This window comes from Aedes aegypti, chromosome 3, assembly GCF_002204515.2.
Source record: "Aedes aegypti strain LVP_AGWG chromosome 3, AaegL5.0 Primary Assembly, whole genome shotgun sequence".
NCBI lineage: Eukaryota > Metazoa > Arthropoda > Insecta > Diptera > Culicidae > Aedes > Aedes aegypti.
The window spans coordinates 190571824-190595881 of NC_035109.1; the positions used below are offsets into that span (position 1 = coordinate 190571824).

Sequence of the window (24058 nt, forward strand, 5' to 3'; positions counted from 1 at the left end):
AGATGGTTTGAGTCGATCCAGTGGTTTGTGATCTGTTACTAAATGGAAAAATTTCCCGTAAAGGTAATAGTAAAATTTTTCACAAGCCCATATCAGTGCCAACGCTTCTCGCTCAGTTTGGGCATATTTTTGTTCTACTGGAGTTAATGTCTTAGAAGCATAACATATCACACGGCTTTGATTGGTTTTGTCCTTTTGTACTAGTACGGCTCCAAGACCTACGGGACTTCCATCAGCAATAACAAAGGTCTCATCATTTACGTCATAAAAGCCAAGAGTATGTCTGTTTAATAATGACGTCTTGATCAGTTCAAACGCTTTTTGATGGATTGGTTTCCATTCGAAAAGAACTCCTTTTCTAGTCAGCTGGTTCAAAGGATAGGTAATAGTTGCCAAATTTGGAATATGTCTATGAACGAAATTGACTAAACCGAGAAGACTTCGTACAGCTTCGGCAGACTTGGGTGGTTGTAAATTTTCAATAGCTTTCAATTTCTCTTGTGATACAGAAATTCCTTGAGCGGAGATATGGTATCCCAAAAAATCAATTTCTTTCACACTGGAGACAACTTTGTTAGTGTTCAAAAGAACATTATACTGTTTTAACCTTTTGAGGACTATTTCAGTTCGGTTCTGAAGTTCTGATTCGGTTTTAGCTGGGATCAAGACATCATCAATGAACACAATTAGCCACGGCATATCAGCAAATATAGTTTCCATGACTTTTTGGAACAATTCCGGAGCAGCAGAAAGTCCAAACATGAGTCGTTTGTATCAGCCCAAGAGGGGAAATGAAGGTAGTAATATAACGGCATTCTTTTCGGAGAAGTACTTGATGAAAAGCTTGTCGTATGTCGAGTTTGGTGAAAATGCAATTACCACCAATTTTCTTAGTTATTTGCTCCAGTGTTGGAAGCGAATGTACTTCTCTTAGAATAGCTTTGTTTGCTTCGCGAAGGTCAACAATAATTCTGACTTCATTGAAGCTTTTCCTTTTAACCAACATTGGCGAAACCCACTCTGAGGCCTCATTGACACGTTTAATGATGTCCTGCCTCTCGAGTTCTCTGGGTTTCTCTAAAGCTAGTTTTGCGGAATGCGGCATAAGCTTTGGCGGACTGGAGGTATGTTTTTATCAATTTTGATATTTGCGACAATGCCTGTATAGTGTGTTTCAGAATTGATTTATTCAGATTAAAATGAAAATAAAATTATTGCTTACCAGTAATGTGTGGGAATTGTTCACCATCTACTGCCTGTAGTAATTTAACCAGTCCAAGCTTAACTGCTGTCTCGCCTGAGAGAAGTGAGCACTTCCCATTCTGGATTACGTAGAATGTAGTATCGATGCTTTTTCCGCCAACAGAGGCCGCCGCGTTCACTTCACCAAGAACTTTCAACGGTGAATTGGATCCATATGCGTTGAACACCTTGTTGCTTCCCCTTTTTACAGAATATGCTTTGAAACCGATTCATTTGAGTTTGATCCAATCAGCTTCACTTAAAACGTCTTCGTCAGCTCCTGTGTCGATTACAAAGTCCAAATCGACACCGCCGACTGATATTGGCACAAATCTTTTTCCATTGCCAAGATGGAAAAGATCCACTACATTCTGTTCTTGGGCTCCACTGCTAGTAGATACTTCTCGTACAAACTTTTTGTTCTTTTGATTAAATCCAAAACGGTTTGACTGGACTTTCGGTTTGGTGAACTTTTTCCTCTTCAGGAAACAGCAACGGGAAAAATGACCGATTTGACCACAGCTCCTACACTCAAGTGACTTGGCCGGACATGATGGGTCTTTCGGATCGTGTCTTCCATTACACCGGAAACATCTGAACCGCCTTGGTCCACTATTATTGGAATGCATCTTCAATATAGACTCTCTACTTGATCCCTCCGGCTCGATGGTACTGACTGCTTGTAAATTTCCATTCGAATTATCCAGTTCCCCAATCTGCATTTGAATGGACTCGTGGGTACGTCCAATCTTCAGAATTTCTTCGAAAGAGTAGTCCTTCTCTAGGTATTTCCTCTTCAGGTGCTTGTCCACAGTGGTGGTTATGATTTAATCTACCACCATGCTTTCTACTTGATCACCATAGTCCCAATATGCCGCCTGCCTTCTCAGCCGAATGACAAACGTATCAAACTTTTCACTCGTTGTTGGTTTCATCTCACGAAATTTTTGACGTTCATACGTTTTCGACAACTTTGGAATGAAATAATCGTCCAGTAATGTGCTATGACATGACATGGTAACGATTATCCACGGCATGATTTTCGTCGACTTGAACTTGTTTGACCACTTTGCGTATGTCCGGTTCACCAAACATCATCAACGTTTTGAATTTTTCGTCATGATCATCAACGCTTCTCCACGCCAGATACGCTTCAAACTGTTCACGCCATTTTTCCCAGCGAGCCGACACCGGTCCATCGGCGTCTTCGGAAAATGGTGGAATCATTTGGTTTACCTGTAAACAAGTGCATTAGGATCCAAATTGAACACATTAAACATTATGCCTAATCGTTAATGGCATGTACTATGACGCAATGAAATGTCTATCATTCTGCGTACTTCATCCCAAACGACGGGTTCCGCTGTAACTTTATTAGTTCAATTCCTGCGTACTTCATCCTAATGTGTTAGTTTCCGCTTTAAATTTACCTGCGTACTCCATTGCATACATTAGGTTCCGCTGTACATTTCTGCGTACTGCATCCCTGAACGTTGGGTTCCGCATGATATTTTCCATTTTACTGCGTACTACATACCGTTTTTATGGTTTCCGCGTAATGATTTTCTGCAATCACCGGGTCTTGCTCCAATAGTTGACTATTTTTGCGAGAATCATCCCTGAGCGATTTGGAAAATCATGCTACTGCGTACTCCACCGTTACTATGGTTTCCGCAACTTTGTTATAAATTTTCACTGATCACCGGGTCTTGTCAATAGTAAAACTATTCTGTCAAGAGCCATCCCTGAGTGGTTTTTTATCCCCCCCCCCCCCCCCGGGGCGTACATTTGCATTGAAAATTCAAATTCAAAGATGTTCCTAAATTCTGGGTTTACAATTGAAGTTTAATTCCGCTTCATATTGTAAATTCATCCCTAAGAATTTTAATCTTTGAAAATGACTTCATTCTGCATTGAATGTACGTTTCATCCCCAAGGGACTGTACCACTCCTTGAAAATCTTATTTGTCCTGTATACTTACCATAGGCCAGGCCATATTAGCGAATGCCAACAAAATGGAAATGAATTGAATCGTCCGAAACTTTTTCCTGCGTCGCCAAAATGTAAAGACGTCTGTTCTGGTTTGTGGAACAACTTATAATGAATCTTTATTCACGGAAGCTAGACATATTATAAATCATGGATTGCTTAGATCCTACACTGCATGAAGCGGGATTTTCGTGGAAATCAATTGAACGTCGTGCAATTCAGATCCGTAACGACGAAATAATCCGTTTGTTAAGGAAGTGATGTCCATTCCCTGGGACATATAAAATCTCGTATTCCTTGATGAGGTTGCATTTGACAACCGTAATATGTTGAGAAATAAGGGATATGGAGTTGTGGGGAAAAAATAATTTACAAAGGGGAGTTTTGTAGAAAACCACGCATTTCATTTTTATGCTTTTTGGGCTTGAACGGAATTGTGGAAAGTTTCTGGACTGAAGGAACTTTCAACAGGGTGAAATTTTTCGACTGTTGCAAGAAATTCGCATTGAATAACATTCATGTTCAGCGATATTCTGGATTTCATTCCATATGGATCATGGACGGAGCTAGGATCCACTGCGATCCGAACATAATCCGTTATTTGCGCTGTATTGGAATAATTCCTATTTTTATCCCTCCATACTGTCCGTTTTTTAACCCGGTAGAAATTGCATTTGGTTTGATGAAGCGAGTCTTGAAAAAGCATCATCACGAAAATTCACCTATTTTGAGGGACATTTGTTCGACAGTTGCTAAATTCCAAAACTTTTCAGCCAAGGGCATTTTTGAGCATTGTGGATACTATTTATATAATAAAGGGCATCTTTTGATGCAAAAAATGTGTGATCATTCCACCTGGCAGTAAGATATAAGAACTATTTTATTTTTCAAAACTTCTTTATAGACATACGGTGTCTTCGTAGAAGACAAGTGAATATACGCCGTTGTATGTGAATGACCCCTCTAAATATCACATTTTTATAATAACTGTTTTTCCAAGATTTTTAACATTTTTTTGTGTATTCTACAAAGTTGTTTGTTACATTAAAATCCGCATTTTTGCTGAACATGCCATCACGCTATCTTTTGAAATAACGAAGGGAACTCTTTTTTCAAAGGGTAGTTTGGGCTCCAATACGATGGTTTTTTATATAGATCTGTTCTGCTCTTCTACGCCTACTTGTCCCATGTACTATGTAAACCTTATGGACCACGGGACAAATATGCATATAACGGCAGTGTTTTGAGTTGGGCAAAATTAAAAACACTAATTTTTCAACAACTCAGTAAGCGATGATTTCCGACACTATGTGCTTAAGGCAATTCATCATGTTTTTAGGGATTATTCACAAATTTCATAACGCTGAAGGGGGTGGGTGGGTGTCCTGATGTTGATACGGCTCATACAAAAAATTAAAAATATTGATACAAAAACCGTTACGAGGAGGTGGGTGGGTGTCAAAAATGATCAATTTCGGCGTAATGAAATATATGAATGAACCCTTAGATGCCCTAACTACCCTAAAAATATCCAAAGGCCGGAAATAAACACCTTGTATACTTATAAGTTGAATGACCCATTAGCAAATCTTTCATACAGATATTACATTTTTTTGTTAAGGGTGGGACGTATTATACCTAATTAATATAAATAGTTTTTAACCATGTTTTTCAAAGGACTATCTATGTTCATGTTTACAATCGATCAATAAACATATTTTTTATGGTACCGTAAAACGGGGTAACTTTGATAGTTTTTTTTTCGAATAAAACTTGAATATTTATGTATGCTGTTTCAAAGAATTATAATTTATATTTTTAAAACAAGAACTGGCATCCTAGCTATCGATTGTAACTGACAAATTGACAAAAGATTTATTCTGCATGGATATATAATTTTTTATATAATCGAATTACGGTTTTCTGTTTCGGGGTAACTTTGATAGTGGAGTATAAATCATTTATAGGGCGCTGCATACTTCTAGGTGTTTAACGCTATATGAAAATTTCTGACTTTGATTACAAAAATGGTCCCAGTTTGTACAAATGGTTTTCGCTAAGAGATTTGAAACCGAATTCATGTTCTACTATAACTAGGCTCTCAAAGATAAGTGACGAACTTATTATGACTTCATCAAATAGTGATCGTAGAACAGATTGTTTGTTAACGTTTCAAAAATTATAAAATCTTATATTTTTTCAATATTTGCATATAAATCCTCAAATGTACTTGATTCCAACGAAAATAGCTTTGACATAAAGTGCCATACTAATACTCTTTATTTTAGCATTCGTTTTTCTTAACTGATTAACAGAAACTTTGTTATTTCGTTTAGTATGTTGTGGGCAGTGCCGTAGCGTGCGGTTGGCCAGGTTGGCACCCGCCAAGGGCGCCAGCTCTCAGGGGGCGCCAAAATGCGTGACGCACTTGGCAAAGTTTTGGAAGAGTCATAGCCAATAAGTGTCAAATTCAAAGTGGAAAAATTAACACATTTGTGATATTTTAACAATATGTGTTGAAAGCATCTCAGAAGATTTCAGTATTCAGAATTTGAATATTCCTGACAAGAGTTCTTAAAATTATAAACTCATTAAATTTACTTTAAAATTTGCTAGTTATTTTTTGAAATTTATTTCTATTTTTTAAAACTAGTGTACAAGTATGCCTGCTAGCCAGGTACATTCTGACATTTAGCTGAATGATATATTTTTTGTGAGAAGAAATTTCATACGAATTTATAGCTAAGACTGTTTTAAACACCGTTCATTACAACAATAATAACGCTGTTGAAAACAACATATCTTATCACAGGAAATCGTGGACATATATCTGGATTTTAACAGAATACACACTAAGCTCCTATGATGAATTTCACCGTAATCTCAACAGCTGAACAGTTCGGTGAAATAAAACACCGTAATTTCGTCGGAATTTTACGGATTCCGGTGATTTTTTACCGAATACTGTGAAAATTTATCGTACTCCGTTAATATATTTTACCGAACCGTTCAGCTGTTGAGATTTCACAGGAATCCGTAAAATAATTTAAGTGTGTAGTTGGTGTCATTTTGATTGAATACTAGTCAGAATACTTTTGATTGCATTCTGAGTATAATTCTACAAAATTCATCACTGCAATGATCATATCGTCTTGGATACAATTTTCAAAGAATTCCCTGACAGAATCGTAGATAAAACCTCTACAGGGACCTGACAAATTTATCTTCAGAATCCTAAACAGAATATTTACACCAATTTTGACTTAAAAAAATATGGAATAAGAATGACTCATTCAGACGAACTTATCACACACAATTCAAAAAATTGAACTCCATAGTATTGAGATTTGTTATTAATATATGCTAACATTGTTAAAAGCTTATTATTTTTACGCCGATTTCTTTCACGCTAATATCATGGAATTTCATCAACAAATGTATTAAAAACACAATACTCAGACAGTTCATCTAAAAACAAATTTTGGGGGTTTTCTTAAAATAAATTGACAGTTCATGTATTTTAAATCTAAACACTTAAAGTGAATAGTGAACACTTAAGCTTTAGCATGTCACTTCTTCTGTGTTTTTAAAAATGAGTTCATATAGAAGCCACAGAAAAAAATTGAAAATAAACCTTTTGGAATTTTTATGGTAAGTTTAACGTGTTTCATGAGAAAAAAAAAGTTAAATTTTGACTTTGACTAGGGGCGCACAAATAGAGGTTCGCCAAGGGCGCCATGAGGCAACGCTACGGCTCTGGTTGTGGGTTTCGCACTATCAAAGTTAACAGCATTATCAAAGTTACCCCGTTTTACGATATATAGTTTCATACTAATTTTCTAAAAAAAAAATTTCCGTTTTTTTTTAGCATAGGCAACTGCACGAAGAGGGATGCCGCTAGCTAGTTTGCAAAAATCCTTCAATGCTATTTAATCGAAGCTTTATACGGTTTGCATCAAAAGACTTGATCGGTTTTCTTGTAGCATGGACGACGAACCTACAGTCGATGCTGGTCAAAGTTGTCAAACACCAACACACACTGAACTGACTCGTCTACGTAAAGCTTCATCGGAAGAGTCTGTCAAGTTCTGCCCACTGCGAGAAAAAGCCGTACGCAGCACCTATACAAGCAAACGATTGTTTATGAATCATGTTTGATGCTGCTACATCCCAAACAAGAAAGGTCATATTCGTTCAGTGTGCAGCATTTAATTGCATAAAATTTGCTGTTTGATTCACATGACTCGCTCACAATTAAATGGTCTGCCAGTACTGCACAGTTAAAAATAATGAAGATTACACGTCATGTAAACTTCATTTATGCGATGTAGACATGACGTCATGTAAATATAAGTCTGAAATAAATGTAATCACACAGGATCCTGCTGGATTACATGACATTTAATTGAAGTTTACATGACATATCATGTAAATGTCCATGATATTCCACGCTCCAATTATGTGCATTATATGTCTCAGAAACTTACACGTTTCGTTCGAACTGTGTGTGTATCATAAAAATTAATAAATAATGACTTGATTTGCTTTGCTTACATGTTATATTTTATCTCGAGAGGAGGATTTATTTACCAATATCAATTTTTATCACACAAAAAAGCATTATACGCTAATAATAGATATATTTTTTTCATTGAAATGATTTATGAAATATACTGTTAAGCGGCCCAATTTTTGTACGTGCTGTACGTGCGCATTGTCTGATTCCCCACATAACTTCAATATGTGCCCACACTACTATCTGTATATGATGATACCTAATACATCAATAAACTATCATTAACAACAATTTTCAATTTACTAGAAATATTCCAAAGTGCGTAGATTTAGAGTCTTAGCTGCACTGAGTTACAGCATTGTATGGTGTATGGAAGTTAATGGCTCAATGATACTTGACAATAAAATAAATATTAAATTTCAACTATATTTTAAAGTGTTTTATAAATAAAAAAAATATTGTGTTTTACAAAAGCTTTTGAAGGCGAATAATACGACGACTCAGACTTTACCTAGATTATTTTTTGGTATAATAAATCCAATTGCAATACCACTCTCGGAGGGATGATCACAATGTATTATACACCTATACAGATGGGTGTGATCACGAACACCTCGATCACCCGTCCACCCATCGCAAGTCTTAGCTCTAGTACCACGTACTAGTATACGATCGAGTGCTGTTCTTCGATTTGCACAAAAAAATCATTACCTAGTTAACAAAGTTTTGAGAAAAATGTAATATTTGTTAAGTTTTCGATTGTTTGAAACATGTTTGGTGCTGCTAGTGATATGAAAATCGATTAATGAGTTGAAATAGTGATCATATTTGTACAATGACGACTTCAAGTTCTTTGAAAGAGTGATCAACATATGGAACTAACTTTTTGCCAAGAGTACTAGTGTAGTTTTTCCTAGCGAAAAATAAGAAAAACTAGTGCATCATGCCCAGAAAACTGTTGAAATTCCTCATCCTGTTCGATAACTCGTCCCTGCTGTATTTTCCTGGCCAGTTTCTATCCGGAAGGGTTCTACTCGAGCTCCAAGAAAACACACCAGTACTAGGTATGGTTAAGTATTTCCAACATATGATATAAAACCAGTCTCCCATATCAAAACGATTACGCCATCATGTTATACCATCACATTATACATCCATATCATACAAGAGAATAAGCTAAAAATGGTATTCAATCACTCCGTCCTCATTTCAACTTCCCAAATTTGATCGTTGAAGGATGAAATTTCTTGGTGAATAAAATTGTGTGACCATGTCTATAATTTCTCATTCGAAATAATTACATGTAGATACGTCACGCAGCTCAACTCCATATTACTTACATGTACAGCACTTTGGTATCGTGCATGCAAGTACCTACATTCATCAAACGAATAGGTAGCTCTTGAATGGCCTTCACTTCAAGATCGGATACTTTTTATTGCTCTTCCGTACGGTGTCGCGCTCATTTCATATGACGTGATCGATGTATTTTCAAATCTCAGCAGAACATTTTGTCTTTTATGGTGGCATATTTTCTTATTATTTTTGTCGAAATAATTTTACTTTAATTTGAAAATTATATAATGTTTTGGCTATTATACAACTAATGTGGGTCATGTCAGCTCTATATTATTTAGTTCGTGTTACATCAATTAATTTGATAAAACCTCTTCAACGATAACGGTACTTACCCAAGTAACCATGAAGCTATATATGAATACTTTAATTTTGCTTTAGAGAGCACTATACAATTTTATTTTAAAGTGACAAAACCCTATATACCTTAATAAAGCATATTTAAAGTCGAAAAGGGCCCCACTACAATCAAATTAAAGTAATACTAGCCGGCATGACTGTTGCCATTGCTAATGCAATATTAGTGCATATGCTTCATAACAGCATTTGAGCAAGTACAGTTAGGGTGTACATTATATATGCTTTAGTCCTTGTTTATGTAGGGCATGCGTGCAAAAATAAACAAAACAATTTCTCCATTCATCAATTCTGTTATTCGCATCAGGTTACTTTTTTTTTGCATTGAAGCGAGATTTGAACCTGGATTGCTGAAGGTGTTGGTGAACCGTGTATTGCAGTCGTCCTTATTCTCTGTACCGTAGAAGCTTCCAAAATTTCAAGATATAAGAGCATAATAAAAAGGAAGCATTGTGATGCGAAAGTTATCGCATCGGGTATTTTATTCTCATCTTTTACACCTTCTGCTGGGCACACAAAAGAATCCACAATAAAAAATATATATAACTTTAAGAAGTTGGCGCTATCATCTAGGAAAGCTCTGCGCGAAACATAATGGATTTCGACAGGCTAAGTGTTTGTGGAACATCAATATGTTTTGGGGGGAAATTCTGTGCGCTCCGGTGTAAGCAAAAATATCCATTAAATCTATCTTCAGCAGAAACAGTTCTAACGTGAAACAATGCATTTGAGAAAATAAAGGAATACGTTATACATCCTTATAATCTATAGTTTTTGGGATTGTAGAGCAACGAACTTCAAACAAACCATCTAATATTTGTTCTTTTCGATTAATTATCAATATTCGTCAACACGACCTGAGCTTAGCTTAAGTTGTGGCTTCTATAGTGCTATAAATGCTTGCCCTTTAGTGTTCCATGAAACATTTGTCGAGGCAATGCAATCAGGCAAGATTAAAGCAATTTTAAAATATCCAGTAATTTGAAGCTTGCATAATGCCATTGTAATGCGTCATGCCCTAACAGTTGTTACCTAAGGGCTAATTTGCATTAGCAATGTTGATTCTTCGTTGAATTAGTGCAATGATTTAATGCTTGTGGTTACTTGGGTTGTTTTTAACACTTCAGTCGTCGCGCTGTTGTATTTTGTACAACGCTGCTGAAAAAACCTCGCTAATAGTTCACAACAGCAGCGCGCTGGTTCTGATGGTAGAAAACCGCGCGACGACTGGAAGGTTAATTATGAATCGTAGTTTACGGTTAACCAGCCGAGTGGAAATTGAACAACTACCGAAAAGCTAAACATTACATATACTTTGCAATTGAATTGATGTGAAGTTTTGCGAAAAAGTTACATGTCTTCTCAGTGAGAATCGAACTCACGACTCTCTGATCTCTAGTTAGGCGCGTTAGAGGACTCATGAACGCAGAAGTTAACCTGAATTAGATTTCAGCTCAATAATCACGTGGTCCTTTTTCGAAAAGTGCACCTCTTTCGGAAGAATTAGATGCCTATCCAAACACATTCTTTCTTTCTGGTGTTACGTCCCAACTGGGACAAAGCCTGCTTCTCAGCTTAGTGTTCTTACGAGCACTTCCACAGTTATTAACTGAGAGCTTTCTTTGCCAATTGACCATTTTTTTTGCATTTGTATATCGTGTGGCAGCTACGATAATACTCTATGCCCTGGGAGTCGAGAAAGTTTCCAACCCGAAAAGATCCTCGACTGGTGGGATTCGAACCCACGACGAGCTTGGGCTTGCTGAATAGCTGCACGTATACCGCTACGGCTATCTGGGCCCCTTAACCTATCCAAACATAACGCTTTCTACTTATATCCAATGCCTAGCCCGAGAGCGCATTATTTTTTAGGTATTGAAATAGCACACCAAACTAGCCAGCAACTGCGCTGGCTGAGGTTTCTATTGTGTGGGCTTCAAATGGGTCGCGACGTTCTCAAACGACCGGTTACGGAACCTGAGTCCGTTGCTCGATAAATACTCGTTAACGGTGTTACGCCAATTTACTCGGTCCATGGCTGTGTCTCTCCAACTTCGATTTTGGCCCACGTTCTCCAGATCTTGTTGCACCTGATCAAGCCACCTCGCTTGCTGTGCTCCCTGCCTTCTTGTGCCAACCGGATTCGACGCGAACACCATCTTTGCAGGATTGTTGTCCGGTAGTCTTTCAACATGCCCTGCCCAGCGCACCCTTCCGACTTTCGCAACCTCCAGGATACTGGGTTCGCCGTTGAGCCTAGCGAGCTGGTGGTTCATTCTCGGCCGCCACACACCGTTCTCCTGCACTCCGCCAAAGATCGTCCTAAGCACCCTTCGTTCGAACACTCCAAGTGCTTGCAGGTTCTCTTCCAGCATGGTCCATGCTTCATGTCCATCGAGGACCACCGGTCTTATAAGCGTTTTGTACATGGTACATTTGGTGCGGGGGTGAATCTTTCTCGACCTCAGCTTCTTCTGGAGCCCATAGTAGGCGCGACATCCACTGATGATGCGTCTCCGTATTTCACGACTAACGTTGTTATCAGCCGTTAAGGTGAAGATGAATCGAAGCCAAACCTTAAATATTCAAGGGCACAAATCTGGAGAACCAAACACCCGTTTAAGCTCAAAACTTAATCGATTGGTCACCACCAGCTAGTGACCAATCCATTAAGTTTTCAGCTTAAACGGATGTTTGGTTCTCCAGATTCGTGCTCTTGAAAATTTGAGGTTTGGCTTCGATTCATCTTCACCTCAACAAGAATCCTAGGTAGACGAACTCATCAACCACCTCGAAAGTATCTTCGTCTATCGTTACACTGCTTCCCAGGCGGGCTCTGTCGCGCTCGGTTTCGCCTATCAGCATGTACTTTGTTTTTGACGCATTCACCGGCCTGGTGGACTTTTGTCGCTTCACGTTTCAGGCGGATGTACAAGTCTGCCACCGTTCCAAATGTTCTGCCGACAATATCCATATCATCTGCGAAGCAAACAAATTGGCTGGATCTTGTGAAAATCTTACCTCGGTTATTGAACCCGGCTCTCCGCATGACACCTTCTAGCGCGATGTTGAACAGCAGGCACGAAAATCCATCACCTTGTCGAAGTCCCCGGCGGGATTCGAACGAACTGGAATGTTCGCCCGAAATCTTCACGCTATTCTGCACACCGTCCATCGTTGCTCTTATTAGTCTTGTGAGCTTCCCGGGAAAGCTGTACTCGTCCATGATTTTCCATAGCTCTTCGCGGTCGATGCTATCATAAGCCGCTTTAAAATCGATGAACAGGTGATGCGTTGGAACTTGGTATTCCCGGCATTTCTGAAGGATTTGCCGTACAGTGAAGATTTGGTCCGTCGTCGAGCAGCCGTTGATGAAACCAGCTTGATAACTTCCCACAAACTCATTTGCTATTGGTGATAGACGACGGAAGATAATCTGGGATAGCACTTTGTAGGCGGCATTCAGGATAGTGATCGCACGATAGTTTTCACATTCCTGTTTTTCGCCCTTCTTGTAGATGGTGCATATAACCCCTTGCTTCCACTCTTCCGACAGCTGTTCTGTTTCCCAGATTCTGACAATCAGCCGGTGCAGACAGGCGGCCAACCTCTCCGGGCCCATTTTGATGTCAGCTCTATAATAGCACTATATTATCACACACAGTAAATTAGAGTGCTTTCCAATTAATTAGGTAGTCTAGTAATCGACAAAAATCAAATTAATGAATCATTCTTACGGCTTTCCTCATGATTGTTGTAACTTAAGCAAGATATTTTTTTACAAGGGGGAACATCATTTCACAACTGCACCGGTACCAGATGCTATGAAGTGCGTGTTCGGCTAGTTCCTGTCGATCATGTGTGAAAATTCCTCTATCGACAGGGGGCTAGGGGGCTCGTAACAGCTGCAGTAGAACACGCCGTTAATTTTTGCTATGGCAAAACGAACCATCATTTAAGATAGAGACTACTTCTTGGATTGGGTATCGTCCTGTCGTCCCTGTAGCTGCAAGCTGTTGAGACCTATCCGCCACCCAGTTCCCGTTGTTGATTGGTATGCGGTATGGGTCCGATAGTAACACCACGTCGGTCTTCGCCTCCAAGACTGACTGCCAAAGCAGCTGCTGGACTGCATCATAATGATTTCAACTCAACTGTTTTACTTCCATTTTGACTGCTTTGATACTCCGCTTGTGCCCGGAGATTTGGGTCCACCCGTTAAGTGTCCGTTGCCTGCTATGTCGACACATATTAGGCACTTAGCGATTTGTTTACAATCGCTTGCCCTATGGCCTTCGGTGCCGCATTTTCTGCACAGCTTACTTCTGTAAGGATCATTGCATTTCCACGACTTATGGCTTTTCCTGAAATACTTGAAGCAAACTTCAAGAGGCTGCGGTATGCTCAGCCAGCAAACCGACCACCCTACTTTGAGTATGCCCAAGTTCTTTGCTTTGTTGGCATCTGCAACCGGTAGCCTGATCGCAGCCACCTGGGTGCCCTGCGGACCCTTTCTAAGGTAGATGGCTACTTCGATAGGGTGGTAAATGACTGGACAATGCGTACCATTGGTACTTCGCGTACCTGCAGGTATAAAATAGACCCCATTTGTGGTCCTTAGCCTCTTGTCCAGTAACTCCTATCCCTACCTCCCCGTGGTGCCGCCTGGGATACGAGTAACCGTAGGGAAGATCGGGTAACCAACCCTGGTGGAACCTTGGTCGTATGCTGACAGGGAAGGGGGGCTCCTTTCTTCTGAGGGTGTAGCTTATCAGAGCGTCTGTTCTCCATGTTAGGGGCGGCTCAAAACAGCGTCTGTTCTCCATGTTAGGAGCGGCTGATCATCGTCCTAGTGCCAGCGTGGGACTCTAAACAGTGCTGTGCACGATGACCCTCCGGCGAGACAGGGGGTTGGTGCAGGCCTTACAAGCCAGCCGTAAAAATCATCAGTACAGGAAGCATACAATGTAAATTCGGACCGGAACAATCGGCATAGAACCAGGCATCGAAAACGGACTAACGATTGGAAACTCGGATCATGGAACTGTAAGTTTCTCAATTTCTTGGGAAGTACCCGCATTCTTTCCGAATTATTGAGGGTCCGCAAGTTCGACATCGTAGCGCTGCAGGAGGTTTGCTGGAAAGGGTCGACGGTACATACGTATAGGGATGGTTATACCATCTACCAGAGCTGCGGCAATAGACATGAGCTGGGCACAGCTTTTATCGTGATGGGCGAAATGCAGAGGCGCGTGGTTGGGTGGTGGCCAATCGACAATAGAATGCGCAAGTTGAGGATCAATGGCCGTTTCTTCAATATCAGCATAATCAACGTGCACAGCCCTCACCTAGCAAGTGACGATGACGATAAGGACGCTTTCTACGCGCAGCTGGAACGTGAATACGACGGCTGCCCAAGCCATGATGTCAAAATCGTTATCGGAGATCTCAACGCTCAGGTTGGCCAGGAGGAGGAATTTAGACCGATTATAGGGAAGTTCAGCGCTCACTAGCTTACGAACGAAAACGGCCTTAGACTGATTGATTTCGCCGCCTCCAAAAACATGGCCATACGTAGTACCCTACTTCCAGCACAGCCTCCCGTATCGGTACACCTGGAGATCACCCCAACAGACTGAATCATAAATCGACCGCGTTTTGATTGATGGAAGGCACTTCTCGGACATTATCGACGTCAGAACCTATCGCGGCGCAAACATCGATTCGGACCACTACCTTGTGACGGTTAAAGTGCGCCAACGACTCTCCGTTGTGAACAACATTCGGTACCGACGCCCGCCCCGGTACAATCTGGAGCGACTCAAGCAACCCGACGTCGCAACTGAATACGCGCAAAGCCTTGAGGCAGCGTTGCCGGATGAGGGAGAGCTCACCGAAGCCCCTCTTGAGGACTGCTGGAGTAGTCTCAAAGCAGCCATAAACAACGCAGCGGAAGGTGCCATTGGGTTCGTGGAAGCAAATCGACGGAACGGTTGGTTCGACGAGGAGTGTCAGACGGTTTTGGACGAGAAGAATGCAGCGCGGGCGATGATGCTGCAGCAAGGCACCCGTCAAAACGTGGAACGATACAAACAGAAGCGAAGACAGCAAACCCATCTATTCCGGGATAAAAAGCGCCGCCTGAAAGAGTTGGAGTGCGAAGAGATGGAGCAGTTGTATCGTTCTCAAGAAACACGTAAGTTCTACAAGAAACTAAATGCATCCCGCAAAGGCTTTGTGCCGCGAGCCGAAATGTGCCGGGATAAGGATGGAGGTATCTTGACGGACGAACGTGAGGTGATTGAAAGGTGTAAGCAGCACTACGATGAACACCACGGCGCAGAGGAGGAAGATCAAGACAGCAGGAGGAATGGCTTCATCAGTACGGCGGATGAGGGAGACGTGCCAACTCCCACAATAGGTGAAGTTAAGGATGCTATCAAACAGCTCAAGAACAACAAAGCAGCTGGAAAGGATGGTATTGGAGCGGAACTTATTAAAATGGGCCCGGACAGGTTGGCCACTTGTCTGCACCGATTGATAGCCAGGATCTGGGATACAGAACAGCTACCGGAGGAGTGGAAGGAGGGAATAATATACCCAATATACAAAAAGGGTGAAAGTTAGAATGTGAGAACTATCGAGCGATCACCATTCTTAATGCAGCCTATAAAATGCTTTCCCAGATCATCTTCCGCCGTCTATCGCCACTGGCAAGCAGATTTGTTGAAAGTTATCAAGCCGGATTTGTGGACGGGCGATCGACGACAGACCAAATCTTTATGTTGCGGCAGATCCTCCAAAAGTGTCGCGAATATCAAGTCCCTACGCACCACCTATTCATCGATTTCAAAGCGGCCTATGACACCATCGACCGCGAAGAGCTATGGGAGATTATGGACGAGAACGGTTTTCCCGGGAAACTGACTAGACTGATCAAAGCTACGATGGATAGTGTACAGTGCTGTGTGAAGATATCGGGTGCTTTATCGGACCCGTTTGAAACACGCAAAGGACTTCGACAAGGCGATGGTCTTTCCTGCCTCCTGTTCAATATTGCGCTAGAAGGTGTTATGAAACGGACGGGCTTCAACATGCGGGGCACGATCTTCAATAAATCCAGCCAGTTCATTTGTTTCGCTGACGACGTGGACATTGTCGGAAGAACGTTCCAGGTGGTTGCTGAACAGTATACCAGGCTGAAACGTGAAGCAGATCGGGTTGGATTGAAGGTAAATACGTCGAAGACGAAATATCTGCTGGCTGGATGAACCGAGCGCGATAGAGCTCGCATAGGCAGGCGCGTGACGATCGACGGGGAGGAGTTCGAGGTAGTTGACGAATTCGTCTACCTCGGATCATTGATAACGTCGGATAACAACTGCAGCAGAGAAATTCGAAGACGTATCATCGCCGGAAGTCGTGCTTACTATGGGCTCCACAAGACCTTGCGGTCTGGTAAACTTCACTTCCGTACTAAGTGTACCATGTACAAGACGCTAATAAGACCGGTAGTCCTCTACGGGCATGAGACGTGGACAATGCTCGAAGAGGACCTGCAAGCGCTAGGAGTTTTTGAACGACGTGTGCTTAGGACGATCTTCGGCGGAGTATGTGAGAACGGCGTATGGAGGAGAAGAATGAACCACGAGCTTGCGCAACTCTACGGTGAACCCAGTATCACGAAAGTCGCCAAAGCTGGAAGGGTACGATGGGCGGGACACGTTGTGAGAATGCCGGACAACAATCCCGCAAAAATGGTGTTCAACTCAAATCCGGCCGGTACAAGACGAAGGGGAGCGCAACGAGCTAGGTGGTTTGACCAAGTGGAGCAGGATCTTGGAAGTGTGGGGCAATCGAGGAATTGGAGGTTAGCAGCCATGGACCGAGTTAGTTGGCGTAACATTGTGGCGCAGGTCATGTCTTGAAGGACGTAGAGCCAGCAAAAGTAAAGTAAGTAAGGCTACTTCGATGTCACACTGCTCTTTGAGGGCAGCCGAGACCTTCGCTGCATCGGTGATTTCATCTAGATTTTTACACTTGAAAGTCGCAGTCAAGGATCTCACATTAACCTCGTCGCCAAGTTGTTTATAAACTGCATCATTTTGCTTGGCGTCTTCCTTTAAGACTAGGATCTTTTCACCAATCCTAGTCCGCTTTATGCTTCGCACATCTGCGTCCAATGGCGTGCTTTGCATCGCCTTCTGAACCTCGGCGTATCTCTGTTTCTTCTGTACACCTCTGTGCAGAACATGGGTTGGTTTTAGTGGGTCGTCGATGATGCGACATCCTCACATTTCCTGAGTTATCTTCTCAAGGGTCTGGTTGCAGGTAAAAAAGCCAGCCTCAATAATGCATGTAACTCAATTGCTCAACTAATACTATCCAACGATTATTCGAGTCCTACCAGTTCTCCATTTAAAAAACTGCAATCAAATTGTTTTCAGGATTACATTTCCACGTAGTCGGAGAATGTGTGGTACGCGTACGATCGGGACGCCATGAGCGATCTTATGATAAGGAGAACTACATCGACTTCCGAATGCGTTTGCTGGGCGATGCCGAACATCAAGGACCGACGGTGCTTTCCCCTGGGATCCATAGCTTCCCGTTCAAGCTGGGCCTGCCAATAGATCTGCCATCCACCTTCCTGGGTCGTTATGGGTGGGTCCAATACTATTGCAAAGCGGCGCTGCGTGAACCATCGGGATTGATTCACAAGAATCACCAAGTCTTCATCGTAATGAACCCGATAGATTTGAACACGGAACAACCCTATTTGGCGGTACGAGATTTGTTCACAATATGTCGTTTTCGATTTTGTAAGACAGTGTTAGTTGCTAGATACTATCGTGTATCTCTAATCCTTCAAACGAAAATGACAAATTGTAATTTCAACAAGTCCAAAAATACTAACTTCCATTTGTTCAATTATCGTAGGATCCATTCAAATGTAATATCGAGCATAATTTGGGGGTTGCCTGCGTTGGAGGCGGTATCGTAAAATGCCGAATCATTCTAGACCGAGGTGGTTACGTCCCGGGTGAATCGATCATGATTACGGCAAACGTTACGAATTCCAGCAGCGTTACAATCAAGAGTACCAAGGCTGCTTTAACGGAGGTACATGGTTTTTATTTACTTTATTAGGATGTTCAATAAAGTTATTCATATTTCTCTTGACAGACCATACAGTATTTTGCACATGAAAAACTAATTCAAACGGAGAAACGTGAGCTAGCGGTTATTGCCAGAGGAAAAATTCGTCCTGGTTGTCGAGATGAATGGCAAAATGAGTCCCTGTATGTGCCACCACTGCCACCAACAAATCTACGAGGATGCCATCTGATTCGGATACAATATGATGTTTGTGTAAGTTACATTTACTAGTAATGGTTTTCAGTTTATTGGTGCTTTTCGGTGATGGTTTAAAACTTCCGTTGATGAATTTTTACGTTTCAACCTACTTTTATTTTTTTTGGTCATCTTCAGAAACTGTTACACAACATAGAAACAAAAAATCACAATTAATATAATTCTTCACAAATGGTTTTTAACAATTTTACATAGAAAATACTTACAATTCCGCCGACCGTTCGTCCGTTGAGGCGGCACACTTAATTCTAATTATCTACGTCGTTTCTCTATGTTCTCGTCCTTCTTGTCGTTGTTCCGATCGTCGTTGTTCTGTTCGTCGTTGTTCGTCTTTAAGTTTACTTATCAAGTTGTTGTATGTGTTTGAGAACCCGTCTACGTCACGTTGTAAGTTTACAGTTGTCTCTCAATTTATCTTAATGTGAACTATTTCTGCTGCTAATCGGCTTGCGTCATGGTTGATCCTCTCTAAGATTCGTGTCCGAGAAATTTGACTTTTTTTTTGATGTCCGTATTCTATCGCGTGTTGCGTGAGTCCCGTGGCTGAAGCGTTGGTGCGTATAGAGTTCTTGTGTTGCGCGATGCGCTTGTCCAGTGTTTGAGATGTTTGTCCAATGTATTCTTTCCGTTCACAAGCTCCACAAGGGATGCTGTATACCACGTTGGTTTGCCTCATCGGTGGTATAGCATCCTTGAGTTTGGTGAAAACGGTAGTTTTCACCTTATCACACGGTTTGAATGAAGCAGTGATGTCGTGTTTTTTCAAGACTTTGCTCACCTTCTCGCTTAAACTAGGGATGTATGGGATAGAAACGTATTTTTTTATTTCCTCCTTTTCCCTCTCATTCTCCAGTGTGTTGTACAGCAAATGAACTCGCTTCTTCTCGCATAATCTGGGATAACGCCCTAAAAGCCATTGGTAACCATGTGTGTAGCTCGTGATCGTGTTCACTTTGTGAGTGTCAGTGAATGAAATTATCGCGGAAATGAGACGAAAATAGACATTTTTCAAGCAACCCGACAATTAATTGCCGCCTTTATCTGCGAGAAACAGATCTCGTGAACTGCTATAATTGTTGATCATTGTGCTGACGAAAAGCCAAGATCGATCCGATCATATGCACTGATCCAACTTTATCGGCTCTAAACTTATCGCGATAATTATCAGACGGGAAATAACAAAAAATTTGCCGCCGATGGGGTTCCAACCCATGCTCATGAGCAAAAACGTTTCCAATACTCGCGGGTACCATAATCACTAGGCCACGCCAGCTGAACGAAGAGGGAGAGAAATTTGGTATATTCAAGCCGTGACCGATAATTTCACTCCCTGGAGTGTGTGGACTCTCCGATGTGTAGTCCAAGTATCGGCCGTCTCGTTGTTTTGGAAACCATATTTTCTGTAGTTTCTCATCAACTCTCGTGAGAGTGAGATCCAAAAATCGAAGAGACGCGTCGGTTTCCTCTTCGACGGTGAATTTCAGCTTCTCATCAATGGAGTTGAAATGCTCCACTACTTTCTCCATATCCTCTCTTCTACCAACTACGAAGCAGTCATCGACGTACCTTCTGTATGTAGAGAGCGAAATGTTTTTCGCTTCTAGCTGTGTTATGGCCTCCTGTTCCACCTTTTCCATGATCAGGTTCGCTACTACTGGTGAAAGGGGGGATCCCATGGGGACCCCCGCTGTTTGACTGTAGAATTTCGTATTGGAAAAAGGATGCTTCTAGGACTGTTTTCATCGCATGTTTAATTTTTCCCATGGGATCGATGTGTACTCCTGTAGTTCTTCCCACTTATCCTCTACTAGTCGTAGTCGTGTTCTCGATCCATTCGTTGTTCCGATGTTAACGGTCAAAGATCCTTCACTGTATTTCCGTTGGGGATTGGAATACAGGGAACATTCGTTCAGCATATTTAAGATCTAAACAGATAGCAACAATTTCACGCCGTAATGGTCGATTCGAGGCTACATCTCTCCATCTTCGGTTGTGCCCCACGCTCGACAAATAGCTCTGTACTTGGGGGTCATGCACAAATTACGTCACGCTCCGAGGGGGGGAGGGGGTCTAGCCAAGCGTGACAAGCCTTACAAAAATTTCGGAGGACTCATACAAAAAACGTGACAAAGGGGGGGAGGGGGTCAAAAAAGTTGAAATTTAGCGTGACATAATTTGTGTACCATCCCTTGGTCTACTCACCTAGCTTTGCGATCCATGCCTCTTTGTACTAGTCGGATTTGAAGCAAAAAACATCTTTGCAGAGTTTTTATCCTGCATTCTCGCAACAAGCCCTGTCCCCTTTGTATTCTTCTAGCATCAAGTAACTACGCAACTAGGGTTGTCATCCCAGACAACCAAAATGTACGTATAACGAAATCACCTGGAGGCTTTGTATGTGCAACAATTCACTCATAAGATGTCGCGAAATGGCCTTCTACGTACAAAAGTGGAGGCGATATGCGTGCATATATTATGTGATAAATAATAACATACAATGCGAGTGTATAAATGTTCCACCGAAACAACTTGTGAACTTATGATAACAAATGTCGATTTGACAGCTGCTACGGATTGATTCGACTTACTTTGTACGAGTGTACGGGATGAAACAAAATGTACAAATGAACTCAGAAAAGAAGTGTTTTATGCGAGGAAGCTCATCAATCTGACGAGTTTATCAACGGTGTTTTGCGAGTTTGATGTAATTAGTATGAATAAACGAGTTGTAACATGAACTTTCATGCGATTTCTGGTTGTCTGGGATGTCTAATACGCCACAGAACGGGTAACGATTCTGCAGCGCAATCGGCCGAACTGAAACCAAGGTCCGTCACGACCCCCATTTTCTCCTTCACAACCCTACACGCAAAAAAATTGTGTGGTAAAAACTACCATTTCAGGGGTTAACTTAAGCGCTCGCACCGGCAATTTTCAGCAGACCAGAAATGCGCTTGATTTTACATGTTTGTAGTCGAAACCATATTGTTGTAAATTATTTCTGTCAAATGTACCACTAATGTGGTGGGATGTACCGTAAACATAGTAAATTGGTCTGAAATTGCATGGTAGTTTCAAGAATGGGCGTAGTCAGCTAAAATAGTAGATTTTTCCACAGAATTTTTTCCCGTGTACACCTCATTCGGCTCTCTTAGAAGCCCAATTCGACACTCCTAAGCGTGCCTACCAACAATAGTGAGATTTTATTTTTAGCGTCGCACTGTTGCCTTGTTTGTGCCAAACTAATCATACGCCAACGTTGGATGTTTTGTATCTACAAACTTCAGATTTTTTTCAAGTAACTTCTGAATACTGGGTCGAGCTCGTGATTCATTCTTTGTCACCGCATACCATACACCGTTCTCCTGCAATGGCCACATTTGGTCTTAAGCACACGATGTTCAAACATCCCAAGTGCTTGCATGTCCTCCTCACGTGACACAAAAATAGTCGCGCCGACTTGCTTGTAGATCGTGCCAGTTAATTCAAATCGTTTTGGTGTCTTTTTCGGGATCATTCCTTCAACAATCAACAATTTGCTAAAAACAATCTAGTAAATCGAACAATAACGTTTTTTTTTTCAAGTTCACTTCATTAACAATGATTAATGCGAATGCTGAACGAGTTTTAAAAACTTACAATCAGTTTAAGAGCACTTACGAGTGGATATCTGTATCTCATATTTCACAATCTTGGTTAATATAACATTTATAAAAAATCTAAAAGCAAAAATGTTAGTCAATTTCTTTCAGTTTGGCTCTTGAATGGATGTACATAATCCAAAGTTAGTGTTCCTATCTAAAAAGTGCGCAATTATTATTTTTAATTCATATTTTACTACCAAACATTATCATAGAGATTGATAGAATAAATATTATTGCCGTAACCGCAACACATGCGTTGTTTAAAATGATAACAACAGGTTATATTCTTGTAGAAATTATATCAATGCTTTCCGCTCACTCGGAATATTTTTATTTTTATTATAAAAAAAATAAACCGCAGAATAGGGTCCTGTTTTGAGTATAATTTGAATATGAATTCAAAACTAATTGATTTTTGAGATAACATCAATTATGTGAAGGTATGTACAGCATAGTATAGGGTACTTTGTTGTAAAACGAAGTTCTTATTCAAGAATCTTTCTACAGTCAAGTTTGAAATTATCCTTTTACTGTTGTTTACAATAAAAATTTAGTTTACATTGTTTGAAAATAACATTTCAGAAGAGTTTTGAAGTTATGACATAACAATTTTCTAAACTCAAGGGGGGTAAAAACTTTTTATGATTTCTGTATTCTGAATATATTTTTACCAAAACTCTTTCAGTGCTTATGAATATATATTTTAGATTGAATCCTACAACAGAAATGAACGCTATTGCTAGAATTATTGGATTTTATAGCAAAAATCATTGAACAACTGGTATTTCTAATAATTTTACCTAAGTTTCATATATGTCCGCTTATAAATTGTCCAAATGTACTCTACAACGTCTGAACAACGTAATATAGCACTTGAGCAATCAACTAGAGTATTAAAATTCAGTTTTGAATGTTGAATGTTTAAATTTTGATAAGTGTACGAATATGGGATTGGGTGAATTTTAGACATAGAATCAATACTTTTCTCTTAATCCAAAGATGAATGTAAATGGAAACATTTTATGACTGTTAAATAATAGATGACACCTATGGTCATCATTATAGATAAAGCATTTCAAACTCAATATATCATTTAGGGTCTGTCTCAATTGCGATATTAAAATTAGTCCGAACTTGACAGTTCGTAAATTATTTTCCCTCCAATTAATCAATGAACTGTCAAATTTAATTTTTGTCTGGTCCAATTCGAAAACTTTGTCGATTCAGGAAATTTTAACCTCAGTGCAAGCAAGTTAACACAACATATCATCAAAATGTTATTTGAGGATTAATTTGTAATTCTTACATTTACTTGTTTTTATTTTCTGCTTTACAAGTTTGAAGCTGCTGTTCCTCTACTGTTAGATTATAGTTATTACTGATTTACATGATGCGTAATGGGCAAATATGCCATGAATGTCATGTCAGCATAAAACAAAATCTGCACGTATTCGATCCGTACTGATGTTCCATAGTGCCAGTGTAAAACCAAAGAAGAAACCACGAATTGAGGTTTTGTACGTTTTATGCTGCAGTATTGCATAGTCAGGGTGAGCGCAAAATTCTTGAGAGGGCAAA

General features: G+C 40.7%; 1 protein-coding gene across 2 annotated transcripts in view; it reads left to right on the top strand.

The window, feature by feature from the left end:
* The first annotated feature begins 8378 nt into the window (after positions 1-8378).
* The window catches only part of LOC5568851 (arrestin domain-containing protein 17), a 156085-nt gene continuing 140405 nt past the window's right edge, over positions 8379-24058 (top strand). The window contains exons 1-4 of one of the 2 annotated variants that reach the window (XM_021851067.1): positions 8379-8812; positions 17909-18246; positions 18402-18584; positions 18648-18833. In XM_021851067.1, the coding sequence (XP_021706759.1) occupies positions 8692-8812; positions 17909-18246; positions 18402-18584; positions 18648-18833 (828 nt within the window). In that variant the 5' untranslated portion in view covers positions 8379-8691. The remainder of the gene's footprint in view (positions 8813-17908; positions 18247-18401; positions 18585-18647; positions 18834-24058) is intronic. The other variant, XM_001652513.2, reaches the window with a different exon arrangement.